The following is a 17424-nucleotide window of genomic DNA, read 5'->3' as shown; positions in this document are numbered from 1 at the left end:
TATATATATATATATATATATATATATATATATATATATATATATATATATATATATATATATATATATATATAGTAGCCCCTTTATATATTCATGTGTGTGTAAAGATTATTAAAAGATTAACTAATTTGGTAAATTACTTAATTTTGTTTTGATTTCTCTTTTTCTGACTCCACCTGCTTATTTTATAGTAATTCTCAGGTATGCCATCTCATTTTTTAAGGTGAGGCTATATATATATATATACACACACACACTTCATGAATGAATTATGAGCGTGGAAAGAAGAAAACCTACATTCAGCAACATTTCTCAAAAAAAACAAAATGAGTGGTAAGAGCTAGGAAAGGTTCAAAAATCTATTACTTCAAAGTCTCTACAAGAGGAACTGAAGGGAGCTAAGAATATTTACTGAACAAATTATGTATAAAGTGGAAACAATTAATGAGCAATAAATTGTTCAATAACTAGGATCTGTGGAGAAAGGCAACTTGTGGCATTGCCAAAACACCCTTCTGGCCTTCTTCTTCTTCATACTTCCCTCTGTTCCAGGCCATTCAAAACTGCATAAACTGATTCTTTCTGCAAAATTAAATCATCTATTCCAACATATCAGCAGGCCAGTGCTGCCTCCACGCAGAAATTTCGCGGTTGCTGTCAAGTTTTCGTATTCCTCCATAGAACCCATCGCCCTCGTTCCCTTCCTCCCGATGTTCTGCTCTGCTAATCGTCTTTGTCCTCCACCTTGATCCCGGGCTGTACTGGTTGAACTCCAGCACCACAGTGTCTGTACCCCCAAAAAAAAAGTTCGGTTCTTCAGAAAACCATGGCTAGTAATTTTTTATTTTTTATTTTGAGTACTCAGTGGAGGAGATATTGGCTCTTTGTGCTTCATTTGGTTGAGAAAGTAGCTATGAACAGATACTACATTGTAACAGAGTCAATAGTACTCAAAAAAGGCACAAAGGCATAAAGGTTTCTGCTTTGAAATGATGAATCAACCAAAAGGCCAAGCAAGAGGCAACAGAAGGAATGGGAAATAATAAAAAAACATTGGTTGATTATTCATGGTACAAAAAAGCAGAATCATTCCAGCTCCACAGCTGAACAAAATAATTCAAAGTCTCTTTCAGCTTGGTTGGCCTTAAATGATCCACTCAGACAGCACTTATAGTAATGTTGGAGGATAATACAACAAGCTGAAAGCGATTTGTCTAGGGGACCGATCGTTGAGGCCAAGAAAACCCCCCCACACACAAAGTGATGGGGATCAAGAAGGGCCTACCTCGATCATAAGTCTAGCTCGTCATAATTGAAAAACAGTTCGGGTTTCACCCATGGTTTGCAATATTAAATGCTAAAACACCCTAATGCTAAGAACTTTGAGGTGATTTCGTGTGAGAGGGTGCAGTTCAGAACACTTAACTGGAGAACTATTCTGTTACCCTTTTACCCCAAACTATACTTTCCCTAAGAACATCATTCCTAAAAGCATATATCTATCTGTGTCTTCTCTTGTGAGTTTGTATCTAAGTTTCTAGTTTAGAACACTGAAAAGAGGTGTGTGGATTATGGCGATCTCGAATGCAGTTAAATAGGGAAACTAACTCACCACTTTCATGACAACGGCAGTAAATCTCGTTCCTATCGCACGTTTCCAAGTGGCCAACCACGCCATACCACCAGCCTGCAGGAATTTTCAGACATTAAAGTTCGATGACTAAGTAAAACACATATGTTTTTTACCATATCCTCAATGAATCAAATCCTGTAAGGTTGTTTTTCAACACAAATTAGGATAGTTTTCATCACTCCAGTTGAAGAAGCATAAAGAAATCAGGATAGAATATGCCCTTTAAGGTCTGTTCAAATCATGCCATGCCACTATCCCCATTAAAAAAAACCAGTAAATTAAACCTATCACCAATGAACACACTTTTTTGAGATGAAAAAAAGCCATAGTATCAAGAACAAACCATAAGGGAATTCTTTGTTTCGCCTCCATTGGATCTCGATGTGATCTCCGGGCAGCAATTCATTCAAGCAAAGAGAGATATGAAGATAATGCGGAGAGGTATCAACAGGGGGAGCTCTTAATCTATCCCAAGTCACGCCTTTCTCTATTGCACCCGCCCTTCTTCCATGGGGCGGATATCTGCAAATACCAAAAGGAGGCAAGCTTCAATATCCCAATACTATTATCATAACTAAGATTCCATTTGATAAATAGACTATGCAATTGACTATAATGGTAAGTAAGGCTACTTTAGGGCTCTAGTTTTGGTTAAACAAAGATGAGATAATCATTAAACTATGAGATTCAAGAAAAGGTTTCCTCAATTACCTGGCCTGGAAAGTGTCATTCCTAGGATCATAGCTAACATCAGCATCATAGCAAGACAACATAAACCCAACATGTCCATTCTAAAAACACAGACAAAAAACATGAATTTCTGTTAAAATCCATCACACAGACAAAAAACATGAATTTCTGTTAAAATCCATCACACCCCACAAAACAATTCAAGCTGAAGAGTGAGTTCAATGGCAGAAAACAATGAAGGAGGCTAAGGATATGATTCAAACCTCGCGATTGAAGACCTGAGCAGGGAACCAAAACCTGCCAGATTCAAGAGCAAGATACCATGACATGACTGAACCAACAGGGGGAGAATTCCTCTTCCTATCACCCTTACTCGAATTCGACCTAGCCATTCCAGAGAGAGGCCACAGCAGCCTAGTGAGGTAACTCACAATGAAGCTCTGCTGCTTAGTTTGATCAAAGAAACTCGAATCGTTCGAAGCAGCAATATGCCATTGCCACTCCCTGTGAGCAGCAGGGCCAATTACCCCTCCCCATTTCTGCCTCAAATGCCTCTCCCAAAGACTATCACTCAAACACCTCTCCCTCAAGGAGCTGCAAACACTAGCCATGTTACATAGCCCCTCGGGCGAAAGCCTCTCAAGAATGCATTCCAGCACCAAATCAGGCAAATCAAGAACTGACATTTCAGGTTCCATCTCTGCCCCCTCAGAAGAAGAACATGTTGTCTTCCTCCTTTGGAACATCCTCAAGGGAACCAAAGCAGAGAGAGCCTTCTTCTGACCCCTAACTGAGCTCAGAAATGAGAAATCTTTCCAGAACCAAAGTGGCAGCAATATGAACTCAGCAGCCCATGAAGGGAGTGGCTGGAGAGACAGAGATTTACACAGAAGAGTTATGAAGGTGAAGGAGGTTACCAAGAAGACAAGCATTTGAAAAGGATTTGATTAATGAAGCCCACCAAAACAAATCAGTGGGCCTCCTCAATGTCTCCAAGCTAAAAATCTCTCTCTCTCTCTCTCTCTCTCTCTCTTAGGATTGAAGGAAAAGTATGGCTAAAAATGGATTTTGAGAAAGAACCCAAAAACGGGAAAAATTAGAGAAGGGAAAAACGAAAAAGAGCTGTTGTGGGCCTCTGAAGCCTGGAAAATCCCCAAAGATTCAAGCTTGGGGATGAATCCAGACACAAAGACCCACAACCTTAATGCTCAATCTTTTCTACAATGTAAATGATTGAGTTCCAAACCAGAATCAGGTTAGTTGGGATATATATATCTACTCCAGCAAATATATACAGAATGCCCTTTGGGTTATAGAGAATACGTATCAATGGAGATATGTATGTATATATATACAAGTATAGAGGGGTGAAGAAGAAGAAGAATATTGGGTGGAGCTGGTTGTGGGGTCCTCCTATTTCCAAGATTCAATGGAGCAAAGACGTGCAAGTTTGGTTTAATTATTGATGTATATGGGGTGGTAAGGTAGTTTTGCAGTTATTTTAAGGTAAGGCCTTGGAGTTTGGGTTCTTGATTTGTGTGGATTTCATGGCGGGCTGATCTGAGCTATCTCCTCCATAGCCACTGGCCAACTTGGAGAAAAGTCCGCCTTGCCAGTTGATGTTTACTGCTTGTCCTTCTGTGTTGGATGCGTCATAGAAATCAGTGATAATAATTGAGTTGGGAAGATGAACTCCCAAGGCAAATGGTGAATAGTAAATTACCGAACCTACCAAATTGGTTAAATTGTTTCTTTCATAAGAAATAAGATTAAAAGTTTGACTCTCAGTTGGAGCGGTCTATTAACTTTCTTGGTTTGAATATGTTAAGTTAGCGGTCTATTAACTTTCTTGGTTTGATTCTATTAAGTTATACCTCTTTGTGGCCCTTAGCTTTATCGACTAAAGTCACAATGTGAAATTTATCCGGTGCGCATAATCCAATAGTGATTGTAGATTTTTTTTGTTACTTAAAAAATATTTATGGAAATAGATGATTGAGTGGGCAGAGTATAATTTTAGTATTAAAAAAATAAAATTTTATATTTGTAAAAAATAAATAAATAAAAAGAAGAAATGAAATGTTATAATAGTAATATGAGTGTGGCTTAATCAGTTCAACTTATAAAAGTAATAAATATATGAAAAAGTTAACATTTTTAATTTGATCATGGTGTATATTTAACTTCTTCATTATTTAAGATGTAAATTACTTTTTTTTGAGTACTATTGACTCTGTTACAATGTAGTATTTGTTCATATATACAAAGTTACATGTTAAGAGAGAAAGACCAAATGCTATTTTTTCCACATGAGATATATTTGGTTAAAACAACATATTGTACGAAGTATTAAAAAAAAAAATTAAGTTGGTTGACGACAAGTCCACGATAAACACATTATGATAAGTAAAATAGAGATAAACATACCATATAGGGGTATTGACAAGTTGAGCAACTCACAAACCATTAATGGTAAATCTACTTACAACATGGCTTGACTTAAGTGAATAAGGGTCCGTTTGGAAAGCAGGAAAATGTTTTCTGAAAAATGAGTCATTTTCCAGAAAACAGTTTCATTTCCAGTGTTTGGATGTATCATGGAAAATTGTCTTTGTGTGTTTGGTTCATTTTCTGGAAAATGGATAGAATTGTATAATTAAACATTGTAATTGTTTTATTTAAAATATAAAAAATTATAATAGTTATTAAAATAATGGTATTTAATAAAAAATAGAATTTATAAAAAAATAAAAAATATAAAAATTTTTAAAAAAATGTAACAAAGGTTTTCGGCGGTTTCCCCACCTCCTTGGTCCATGGTCATGGGTAATATGACTTGGTTTTGGTCGAAAACATGCGAAACAGCTATTCTAGCGATTCCGTAAAATGACTTACGGAAAAAAATTCCGTAAGTCATTTTCCGGAAAAATGTACTGATTTTCCTTGGTCAACGGAAAACATTTTCCGTTGACCACATTTTCCGGACGTTGCCAAACACAGAAAACTCGGAAAACATTTTCCAGAAGTCATTTTACGGGTTACCAAACACACCCTAAGTTAAAGACAATTTATAAATCATATATTCAAAGTCTATTTGATTAAAATTTGACTTGATTTAACACTACTCGAGTTAGACTCGAAATTCTTTTCAGTTTAAATTAACTACAAAAATTTTTGCTCAAGTCAAAATGTAATAGATGAACCAATCAACTAGTTATCACTAAGATGACTTGATCAAGATTTTAAGGCACCGACTTCCCCCAACTAGATGCCTTAATACAATATAATGATTTATTTTTGTAAGTAAGACATATTACTTTTTAAGATTGAGATAATGTCTAAAAAATATATATTCTTTAAAAATAAAATTTTCTACTCCATCCATTCTATTTTGTTTATGGTTCGATTAACGAGGTTTGATTGAAGTTATTTTTAATTCAATTTTTCATAATATTAAATTTAATATTCGTATATTAAATTTATATATTTAGAAACTACATTAGAAATACTATTAAACAAAAAAAATTAAAATAATTAAAATTTACTAAAGAAAATAAGCAATGAAGAAAAAGTTAATTTGTCCAATGAATAATAAATATGATATGTAAAATGAGACAGAGAGTATTCTTTTGTTGGGTATTATTGGTGATGTTATGTGTTGTGATTTTTTTTGCTGCTGTACGGTACAAATTTTCTTTATTATCCTAATATTTACAATGGTATTTTTAATTTATATATTATTAATCCTGTAGGGGTTAGTGAGAGTGGAAGTGGGCATGATGATTGATATGTACAAGGAGGACCTGATTTGAGGCCATGATAAGGCATTCGAAAGTTACATGTTTCCACTTTAGGAGACAAGGGTAAATGCCTTTCCTCAGAAACTGAGAATGTATTGTGAAGTTGTCAAAGCAACCTACTGAATATGCTTCTATACATATTGCCTATATAATGGACTTTTATGGTTTGCATACATTGAACTATGTCGACATTTTTTCCTGGATCCACTCTTAGCTATACTCGCATCACTTCAAAAAATTTAGAATGTAATTTAGTGATAAGTTATATTCGTCGTAAAAATTGGTATCTTATTGGTTTTATTGGTGTTGATCACATTTGATGTGGTAAATACGTTGGTTCCTACGAATACGTATAAGCGCTTGGATTGGATCACGTAAGGATCGTTCTCTAGTTTGTTTATTGGTTTATGTTTATGGGCTCGAGCTATTGAATGGAGGTTAGACAATTCAAAGCATGTATAGGATAGGTAGAAAGGCTAAAAGTTCATTCCTCTTGCTATAAATGCGGTATTTATAAGGCAAGTGATGAGAACAGACATGGTTGACCACAAATTGTAGTGACATGATTGACATACATTCAAATTGATGACAAAGTTGGCTCTTAATTGTGTTCTCATTTCGCTTGATTTTAATTTTTGGTATTTAATTCGATTATGTATATATACTTGAACTGATTTTATTTATATTTTATTTACAATTTAACTAACATTTTAGATCTTAATTTAAAATATAACATATTATTCAATTTGATATACGTATCCTCATGCAAAATGTTGCATAGTTTCAATTTTTAATATTATTTTATGTTGTTTTTTTTAATTCATGCAACAACCAAACAGCGCGTTGAGCAGCACCTAGCTCCCAACTAAAAAGGAAAATTAGAGATTGTCAAGAGATGAGACAAGATAAGTGCAAGAAAAGTGGAAAAGTAAAAACATAAGTTTAACTTTTAATTAATTTCAAAAATCAAAAGTACAATTGGAAGAGTCAAAGCTATAGTCCAAAAAGAAAAGTTGAAAACTCGTGACAACTTGGATGGATTTATGGTGACGGCTAATGAGCGATGACTTAGCATCATCACCAATTGTCGATGGCATTCGGATTTTCAATTTGTGTCACTTCAACACCTATTGCTGGTATATTAGCTAATTAGAGGAAGGGGACAAATGGCAAGTAGTTGACTTCGTGACTTCTGATTTTGTGAATTGGTGTTGTGATTTTTCGTTTGTGACTTTGATTTATAATTTTATGTTGTGTAGTCGGTGCCTAAACAAATTTAAATTTATTTTGCTCAAAAGTCAAAATTATATCATTTTGAGTGAAACAAACTATTAAAGAAAAAGACTACATATTTAAGCCAATTAATTATAGTGTTCACCTCTCTAAAATGGTTGCAACAAGCAACTTCAAAACCATCTCCAATATATATAGTCAGAAATGTTCCCAAGCAACTTCAAGACTCCGTTGCACATTGGTAACTTATTTTGAATTTTTCAAATGTTGCATTTGGCATGCTACTATGCTAGCTATCTTATTTGTGTATTGTTGCTGGCCCGCCAAGCATCATTGTCTCTATGAAATATATGCCATTCTCATTATAACTAGTTGATCGATAGCGTTGAATTTTAGTATTTCATTTTTGAATTGTTCATTTTTATTAATCGAAAAATAGTATTATTAACTTGTTATTGAATTACAAAATTAGTAAAACGTTGATATAACTTAAACTCTTATTAAGTTGATAGATTATGATGTATTTCCAACGTGGACAAAATAATTTAAATTATTAAATAAGTGTTTAATGAGTCCGGTGTACCTTATCAATTATCATTGGCTCATTGCCTCCAAGTAACAGGATACGAGTTGTACAAGTCTCCGTTAACGACTTTTAAGTTTTAATTCGATACGAGATCTTCTCTGACCTCAACAAACTGAGAACGCCCTACAGGCCCACACTAAAACTCAACGCCATCGCTCGCAGAAACTCAGCTCTCTCCCGTCATGGATTTCAGGCTCCGAGCTCAGGCGATTCATCTCATAGCTCTCGTCGTTCTCTCATCCATCATTGCGCCTTCGTTACAATCCGGCCAGGTATTCCATTATCGGATCCTTTGTAGTCAACGCTTCTGTTACTTTACTAAGGAAAAACAATTTCATGCTGAAACGTGGTTGTCCGTGTAAATGCTGTTGAGTTTGGCTATAGTTCAGGAACTATCAGTAGTTCCGCAGGTATTCTGGATCTATCAGTGGTATAATATATGATTTTTTTGCAGTTTTGCGATGCTGGAATTGGATATGGAGAATCCGGATGCGGCATTTCGTCGTCGAAGATACTGATTAAGGGAGGGACTGTTGTGAATGCTCATCATCAGGAGGTGTCCGATGTGTACGTGGAGGATGGTATCATTGCGGCTGTGAAGCCTAACATCAAGGTATTAGACTATTAGACCTTACTGAATACTCTGATGAAATAACCGGAACTTACATTATCACTTACTTTACTGCTGATTTGATTGCTCTTCAATTATAGAGGACAAGCCTCAGTGACTTACATTAGTTCAAAAATCAGAATAGGCTCCCAAAAAATGGATTATAGAAGTATGAAATGGAAGAGAGAAGGGTTAAGGAGTTGTGCAGAACTTTCAGGTGCAAGCATGCAGTGAAAGACTGTAAAAGGCCTAGTAAATGGTAGAACTAGTTCTCCATGTAAATTTTGTTGGTTTCAAGTCAAATCTTAATTGTGAAAGGATGCAATAAATCAGTTTTTATCAAATGTCAAACCATTACTTGACATAGATAATATTAGGTTTCGGAATGCATATTCAAATATTTTTTTTATGAATTTCCATTCCCTAATTTGAAAAAAAAAAAAGAATAATAAATAAATGAATGTTTGGTTTGAGGAGGAAAGGGGGACATTTATATTCATTCCTTCTCTATGGGAAGTGTATTTCCAACCCCTAGTGCAGATTGGTTTGACATGGGGTGTATTCCTGATCCACTTCAGTTTCTCCTTCTTTCATTTAACGAGGCAAATAATGCAATACCATATCCAATAATTTTTACTACTTACAGGCATCTTACAAATCATGTTAGTTCTATATGACAGGGACTTTAGTCCTTCAGTACTAAATTGAACTTTTCTTTACTTTCAGTCACTTTTCAATGTTATTCACCTTGTTAGATTTGTATCTGGGTTTGATCAGCATCATCTGCAGGTTGGTGATGATGTGAAAATTATTGATGCAACTGGAAAGTTTGTCATGCCAGGTTAAGCTTTCTTCCATTAGGGGCAGGTTAATACGAAGTACTTAATAGGATGATGGTATATTAAATCTTTGTCATATTAGTAATAATTTCAGTAACCTGTGAATATTACAAATACTTTTAATAACTTGTAAGTATTGGCATATCAGCTGTTCTTTTCAGTTTGGCTCAGCAGTATTTATGATTGGATCAGACAGCATGTGTAACTGGAAATTGAGTTTCCAATAAAAAGAATTTTGGCCCTTAATGAGGAGAATTATTTTTCCAAGGTCTATTCATGTATGAAGAATAGCATATTGCATTATTTATAGAGTTTTAACATGGTTTAGTATGGACTGAGCCCCCAGAAGGAAAGAGAAACCAAAGACAAGCTTAATGTTATTCTTGGTTTGGCCAAATTTTGATTCCAAATGCACCATTACAGGGGGAATTGATCCTCACACACACCTGGCAATGGAATTCATGGGTACTCAGACAATTGATGACTTTTTTAGTGGACAGGCTGCTGCATTAGCAGGCGGAACAACCATGCATATAGATTTTGTTATTCCTGTAAAGGGTAGTCTGTCTGCAGGTTTTGAAGCATATGTAGAAAAGGCAAAAAAGTCATGCATGGATTATGGTTTCCACATGGCAATCACAAAATGGGATGAAACTGTTGCCAGTGATATGGAAATCATGGTCAAGGAAAAAGGTATTTCTGTTTCTATATAGTACAACTTGTGGCTTGTGCTAGATACTTGGATAAACCTTTTTATGTTTTATTCATGGAGTTTTCCTTTTCTGAGACCGCTTTCGGCCTCTTCACTGTTCTTTACAAACCATTGTCTTACAGATTGCTGAATAACTGTTTGTCTCACATTTAGGTATCAATTCATTTAAGTTCTTCCTAGCCTACAAAGGATCTCTTATGATCAGTGATGACCTTTTGTTGGAGGGATTGAAGAAATGCAAGTCTCTAGGTGCCTTAGCCATGGTTCACGCAGAAAATGGTGATGCTGTATTCGAAGGTCAAAAAAGAATGATTGAACTTGGTATTACTGGGCCAGAGGGACATGCACTGTCAAGACCTCCAGTGGTAATTATTAGGCTATATTTTCTGGATACTGTGACAATTGTTGATAAAGTTGCCTGTTCTTTCTTTCTGCACCATTATTTAGCTTTTTGTGTACCTCGGTCCTGGTATCTGCATGGATGATCAAATAGGTAACTTATTTTAGTAAAAGGGAAACCTCAGGACTTTTATGAGTTCAGGCAAGTAAACATCAATAGTACTATCTGAGTGCATTACATCTTTTCCTGGATTTAGACAGTACTCCTTATTTATTTATGAGTTCAATATTAATGCAGTTAGAAGGGGAAGCAACATCTCGAGCAATTCGCTTGGCTGGTTTTATCAATACACCTTTGTATGTTGTTCATGTTATGAGCATTGATGCAATGGAAGAAATTGCTACAGCTCGGAAATCAGGTTATTTGAGAAATACTGATATCTTAACGATTGGAATGATTAAATCATTTCTTAATACTTTCTGGAGAATTTAATATTTTTTATCCTTTTACTTATACTGGATGTTGAATCCTTAAGTTCACTTCTCATCTTTATGACCCCGTACATCCACCTTTATCTAGAATCTAGAACTATACTTTCTGTTAACATACATGTCAGGATGCCCTCCTTTTAACACCAATTTTTTTTTAGTCCTCAAGCTCACCTCTATATACCTGTCCATACATATATTTAGAACCTGGACCTAGACTTTCTTTTAATGTTAGTCACCATGTCTTATATTTAATTGTTTGACAGTTCTGCTTCCTTGCATCTCATCTCAGTTGGCTTCTTTGTTATCGGCAAGTTGTTTCTGTGCTCCTTCAGTTATTGCCATTTGCTGCATATTGCTATAGTAGCTTGAAAGCAACATAGTCGTAACTTTTTAAAGGGGTTTCAACTCTTATTAAAACTACATGTTTTCATTTGAAATTCTATTCATTATTATGAATTGCAAATAATTCCATGCAACCATTATCATTTTTCCTCTTTAATCTGTTACAAACATCTAGGGGTCGTTTACCAAAATGGAGAAATGGAGGATTTTTTGGAAAAACAGAAAATTGGAGAGGTGGAAGAATGAAAAATGAAAAACTTGTTTACTAAAATCATTTCTTCAATTGCCTAACTTCTCTCCATTCTCCAACTTTATGTATAATTGTGGAGAACTCTTATTTGGACTTCTCCAAATGGAGGAATTGGAGACAACACGAGTGAATAGTGTTTGCTATAGGGAGTTCCGCAGTTCGAATCTTGCTGTGCACTTAGGTCTGTTGTTCTTTTTCTTTCCTTATTATTATTATTATTATTATTATTATTATTATTATTTTTCCTTTTCTTTCCTTATTATTATTATTATTATTATTATTATTATTATTATTATTTTTCTTTTCCTTTTCTTTGCTTGTTCTTCTCCTTTTCTTTTATTATTATTATTATTATTATATTTCTTCTCCTTTTCTTTGCTTGTTCTTCTCCTTTTCTTTCATTATTATTTTTCTTTTCCTTTTCTTTTGTTCTTGTTGTTATTACTAATATTATTATTATTATTATTATTATTATTATTATATTTCTTTTCCTTTTCTTTGCTTGTTCTTCTACTTTTCTTTCATTATTATTATTATTATTATTGTTATCTTTATTACTGTATTATTTTTCTTTTCCTTTTCTTTGCTTGTTCTTCTTCTTCTTCTTCTTCTTCTTCTTCTTCTTCTTATTATTATTATTATTATTATTATTATCTTTATTATTATTATTATTAACTTTATTATTATCATTATCATTATTATTATTATTATTATCTTTGTTGTAGAAAAGTACAAATGTCATATGAGATGATTGTATTTAATGAAAAAATTAGAGAAATGAAAAACATGATCAATATGGAATGAAAATTAGAAAACTGGAGGAATGACGAAGGAAAACTGGAGAAATGGAAAATTGGAAATGGAAAAACAGTGAAATGAAGTAAACGACCCCCTAGCCTTGTTTGCACAGTCTGCCTCCACTTTTTTGCCAAACTCAGTTGGCCGAGACTCATGTATATAATTTCCTGTTTTGTAGTATTTGTTTAATTGATTCATGAAAATAGTCAACAGAAAGATATTAAGTTTTCTCGGTACACGTCATTGCAAGTTCTATGACCTTTAGCAGAACCTTGATGCTTATTGCTTAGTTGCATAAACAAACATTTGCATCATCCATTTCCAATGAAAATGGAGCTGTAAGAATATTCAGAATTTAATATTTGTTACCTTTTCATAATTTCTATATTGCAGGGCAAAGAGTTATCGGGGAACCTGTAGTTTCAGGATTAGTTCTTGATGATTCTGTACTTTGGGACCCAGACTTTAATACAGCAGCCAAGTAGTTCTTTCCTTTCTTTAGTTTCAGATTCCCTCTGTTATCCTTTTATTTCTCTTACTGAGATAATTACGTAAAACAGGAGGAAAATGCATAATGTTCTTCTCTTTTTTCAGGTATGTCATGAGCCCACCTATTAGAGCACCAGGACATGGAAAGGCTCTTCAAGCAGCACTTTCAACAGGTCTTTTACAGGTATTATTATAATCTTCAATGAGAGACAGTTATTTATGCTTCCCTTAAACATGGAAATGATGTGTGACTTCCTTGGCTGCTGCCAAATGAGTCCTTATTGTATCAAAAATTTGAAAAGGCTCATAATTTTTATTAGGGGTGGGCATTTCGATCCGAACCGAACCGAACCGAACTAGTAATACAAACCGAACGGTTCGGGATTCTTGTAAACCGAACGGTTCGGTTTTTAACTGAACCGAACCGAACGGTTTAGTAAAAACCGAACCGAACCGAACTTTGTTAGGTTTTAATAATAATAAATATAAATATAAATATATATAAATATATATTATATATAATACATATATATTAAATTATATATATATCCTAACAATGAATAAATTCATTCCAGTGGAATGAATTTTCATTCCAGTGGAATGAATAAATTCATTCAGTGGAATCAATTTGGCCAAATTCATTCATCAAGTTTACTGGAATGAAATTTCAGGTTTGGAAATTCATTCCAGTAAACTGGAATTCCAGTTTTGGAATATTAGTTCTATTTTTATTTATTATTTATTATTTTTTTTAATACAACTAGCCCTATTACATTGTAATATCTGTTCATCTAATATTGTTAATTTTTAAATTTATTTTTCAGCATTAGTTTTATTTTTTATTTTAATTTGTTTGAATTATTAATTTGTTATGTTGGTTTTTAATATTTAGATATTAGACTTTGGATTTGAGTTATGTGATGTTTCATACATAGTTATTACGGTGTCCCGTCAAGTCGCGGCGCCCCCGGCCGCTTTGTCGCGTATGAAATATTGAAATTCGGGGGCCGTAAACTGAACCGAAACCGAACCGTTTCAAACCGAACCGAAACCGAACCGAACTCTAATGTTAAACCGAATGGTTTAATTTTTTTAAAACCGAAAAACCGAAACCGAAAAAACCGAACCGAAAACCGAAATGCCCACCCCTAATTTTTATATTTGGACGAGGGACAGAAACTTGTATCTTCCAAAAGTTATTTGTTAAACTTATACTTGCTTTAAGACAGATGAAAACTCTCCTCTAGGTATAAACCTAGACCTTATAGTCTACATTATAAGCTTATGAGTCTTGGTAGGAGATATCATGTTTAATCACCATTCCCCTAAGATGTACCAAAAGTTGTATGTGCTATTGCCTTTTGTATTTTCTTTTCCTTTTCTTTTATCAGCTAATGTACGCATTAACTCTGCAGCTGGTAGGGACTGACCACTGTACGTTCAATTCAACTCAGAAAACCTTGGGAATTGATGACTTTCGGAAAATACCAAATGGTGTCAATGGTAATGTAACTTTTAATTCCCTTTCCATGTATATATATTTTCTCATTACCTAGGTTTAATCACCTTTGCATCTCAATTTCTAAAATTAGCCCTACTTTGTTACATTCTTGTAAGGTATTGAGGAGAGGATGCACTTGGTTTGGGATACAATGGTGGTAAGTACTCATTTCTAGGCTTCTAGCAGATTATCAAAATTTGTAAAGTCTCATATATTCCATGTGAGAGGATGCTAGATTGTTAAGTCCTACAAAATATTTTCATAACAAACCTCTAAGTTTTCTTTGTATTTTGACTGTTCTAGGAATCTGGTCAAATATCCGTCACTGATTATGTTCGTTTGACGAGCACAGAATGGTATGACTAGGAGCTTGCTATAATCTTTCAATAACACACAGAATTTCAAAATTACCTCACATATTTTTTAATAGATTCTTAACTTCGACAATCTGATGCTTCTTTTTTCCAGTGCACGGATTTTCAATATATATCCAAGAAAAGGAGCAATCTTTGCTGGGTCAGATGCAGATATAATCATATTGAACCCTAATTCGAGTTTTGAAATTAGTTCAAGTTCCCACCACTCAAGATCAGATACAAATGTTTATGAAGGGAGGCAAGGCAAGGTAAGTATTTTTGGACAAATTACCAACTTCAATGTTGAGAAGGAATTTGGCAGAAATTTTACTGCAAGCAATAGCTCTATTGCTGTCTTCATTTTGTTATAAAATTGAGGCGAGGAAAGAGTAAATGCAAGAAATCCAACGAAAGGAAGAAGTAAACTGTAGTTGAAAATGAGAGAAATTTTCATGTCAAATAGTGCAATTAAGAATGTTAACCCCCCTCCCTCTCTTGGTTAAAGTTTTATAATTGATTTTTATTGGGCGTTTTGTTCTGAAAGTTTTATTCCTTCTTCTTTCTCCTCCCTGTAGGGAAAAGTTGAGGTTACTATTGCTGGGGGAAGGATTGTTTGGGAAAATGGTAAGCTGAATGTTGTTCCAGGTTCTGGAAAGTACATTAAGATGCCACCTTTCAGTTATCTTTTTGATGGGATAGAGAAAGCAGATGCAACTCATTTCTCATCCTTAAGAGCTCCAGTGAAGCGATATAAAGCAACAAGTTGAGTTGTACAGGATCAGTTGAACAGTTTTATTGAATTTCTCATATGCTGATATTACAAGTATTAACTTATATCTACTACTGGTGTCTCATATACTGATATTACATGTATATAACTTATATATACTACTATGGTGTATGAATAATTGGTAATGTAAATTTTTGATTATGTATATGTACTGAAATTCTCTTGTGATTGCCAAAGCTAGCTCATTTCACAAACCCTTGCCTTTAATCCCTGAGCAAGGATACATTTTATAGAATCCTGTGTGGACACAATGTGATAATCCAGCTTTCTCTTGTTTTCAAGCTTCACTTCTTCTGGAACACTGAAAGTGCATGAGTGAAGAAAATACAGGGAGAGATGTTTGAGGGTGTTTCCGGGGCTTTGAAAGTGAAGCCCTAATAAGACCCACAAAGAAAGACCGAGAGAATGCCCCCCTTCTTCCTCTGCACAAACAAAAGTTTCAAAGAATTCAGACAGAAATAGTGATGCAGCCAGGCAGGTATGCAGCAGCATGTATACTTGAAACTCTTTCACTCTCTGGCATTTTATGATCCATCTGTGTTTGACCCAGGGGATATTAATCATAATAAAGCCAGCATTTGCATGCTCTATAAGTTATCTATAAAATTTTAAGTGAAATATAGCTTGTATGCTTTTTGATCAGGGGAGGTGGGGGTGGGGTGGGTGGGGGAATGGATTATTACAAAAACCATAGATTGTTTGTCCTCTGAAAACCCATTGAGTTTTGGGTGAAATGTAGAATTTCAGCAGATAGCAGGTGCAGGTACAATATAAACTGGGATGTTATGATGAATGTGTTTGACCAAAGGGGGGTATGGATCATAATTGAACTAAGAGTTTGCGTGTTCTGCGGAATAAGTATATACTGTACAACTTTAAGTGAAATACAGTATACAGGTGACAGAAGGTAAAAATTGAAACCTGAATGTAATGATCCATATGAACCTGACAAAGGGAGTGGATGTGGATCATAATAAAACCAAAGTTTGCATGTTCTGTGAAATATAACATGCTGGCATGGATCATCAGGTATAACAGAAACTGGCATGTTATGATCCATATGCATTTGACCAAGGGGATATGGATCATAATAAAATTGGGAGTTTGCATATTCTGTGAAGCATAACATTTTGGTATGCATCAGGTAAAATAGAAACCAGCATGTTATGATCCATATGCCTTTGACCAAGGGGATATGGATCATAATAAAACCGTAGTTTGTATGGTCTGTGAAATATAATATGCTGGCATGCATCAGTAAAATAAAAAGCAGCATAATATGATCCATATGCGTTTGAGTTTTGACCATAGGGATATGGATCATATTAAAACTGGAGTTTACATGTTCTGTGGAGTATAACATTCTAGCATGCATAAAGTAAAATAGAAACCAGCATTTTATGATCCATATGCCTTTGACCAAGGGGATATGGATCATAATAAAACCGGAGTTTGCATAGTCTATGAAATATAACATGCTAGCATGCATCAGATAAAATAGAAACCAGCATAATATGATCCATATGCATTTGAGTTTTGACCATGGGGGATATGGATCATATTAAAACCGGAGTTCACATGCTGGTGTGCATCAAGTAAAATAGAAACTGGTATGTTATGATCCATATGCATTTGACCAAGGGGATATGGATCATAATAAAACCAGAGTTTGCATGTTCTGTTCTGTGAAATATAACATGCCCGTGCATCCAATAAAATAGAAACCGACATGTTATGATCCATATGCATTTGATCAATGATCACCAAGGGGATATGGATCATAACAAAACCGGAGCTTTGATTTTTATATTGACAGGATGAAAAATGAAGATGGAGTATGTGCAATGAATAGCTGAGGCTTGAGAAGTCTTACCCGCCCATAGTCCTCCTCCATGGGCATGGGGGGCCCGTATTGTTTACCACGAAGCTCTTGGTCATTCCCAATGCTGTGGTGAGTGTACTCA

At 34.6% G+C, this 17424-nt stretch overlaps 2 protein-coding genes across 2 annotated transcripts; one reads left to right on the top strand and one right to left on the bottom strand.

The window, feature by feature from the left end:
* Positions 1–331: 331 nt before the first annotated feature.
* Positions 332–3927, bottom strand: LOC116024698 (F-box protein At2g32560-like). Its single transcript, XM_031265669.1, has 5 exons — positions 2587–3927; positions 2345–2424; positions 1977–2155; positions 1613–1687; positions 332–787 (listed from the first exon to the last, which is right to left on the bottom strand). Exons 1-5 carry the CDS (start codon positions 3253–3255, stop codon positions 600–602), a joined length of 1191 nt encoding a protein of 396 aa, XP_031121529.1. The 5' UTR covers positions 3256–3927; the 3' UTR covers positions 332–599.
* Positions 3928–7996: 4069 nt separating this feature from the next.
* On the top strand, positions 7997–15605 carry LOC116025771 (dihydropyrimidinase). Its single transcript, XM_031267108.1, has 13 exons — positions 7997–8214; positions 8397–8555; positions 9342–9393; positions 9815–10084; positions 10257–10468; positions 10741–10861; positions 12718–12805; positions 12919–12997; positions 14229–14316; positions 14431–14471; positions 14618–14670; positions 14783–14939; positions 15246–15605. Exons 1-13 carry the CDS (start codon positions 8125–8127, stop codon positions 15435–15437), a joined length of 1602 nt encoding a protein of 533 aa, XP_031122968.1. The 5' UTR covers positions 7997–8124; the 3' UTR covers positions 15438–15605.
* The last annotated feature ends 1819 nt before the right edge of the window (positions 15606–17424 follow it).

This window comes from Ipomoea triloba, chromosome 7, assembly GCF_003576645.1.
Source record: "Ipomoea triloba cultivar NCNSP0323 chromosome 7, ASM357664v1".
Classification (NCBI taxonomy): Eukaryota; Viridiplantae; Streptophyta; class Magnoliopsida; order Solanales; family Convolvulaceae; genus Ipomoea; species Ipomoea triloba.
Note: the sequence above shows the minus strand (reverse complement) of the source record. Positions and strands in the feature narration are given on the sequence as shown.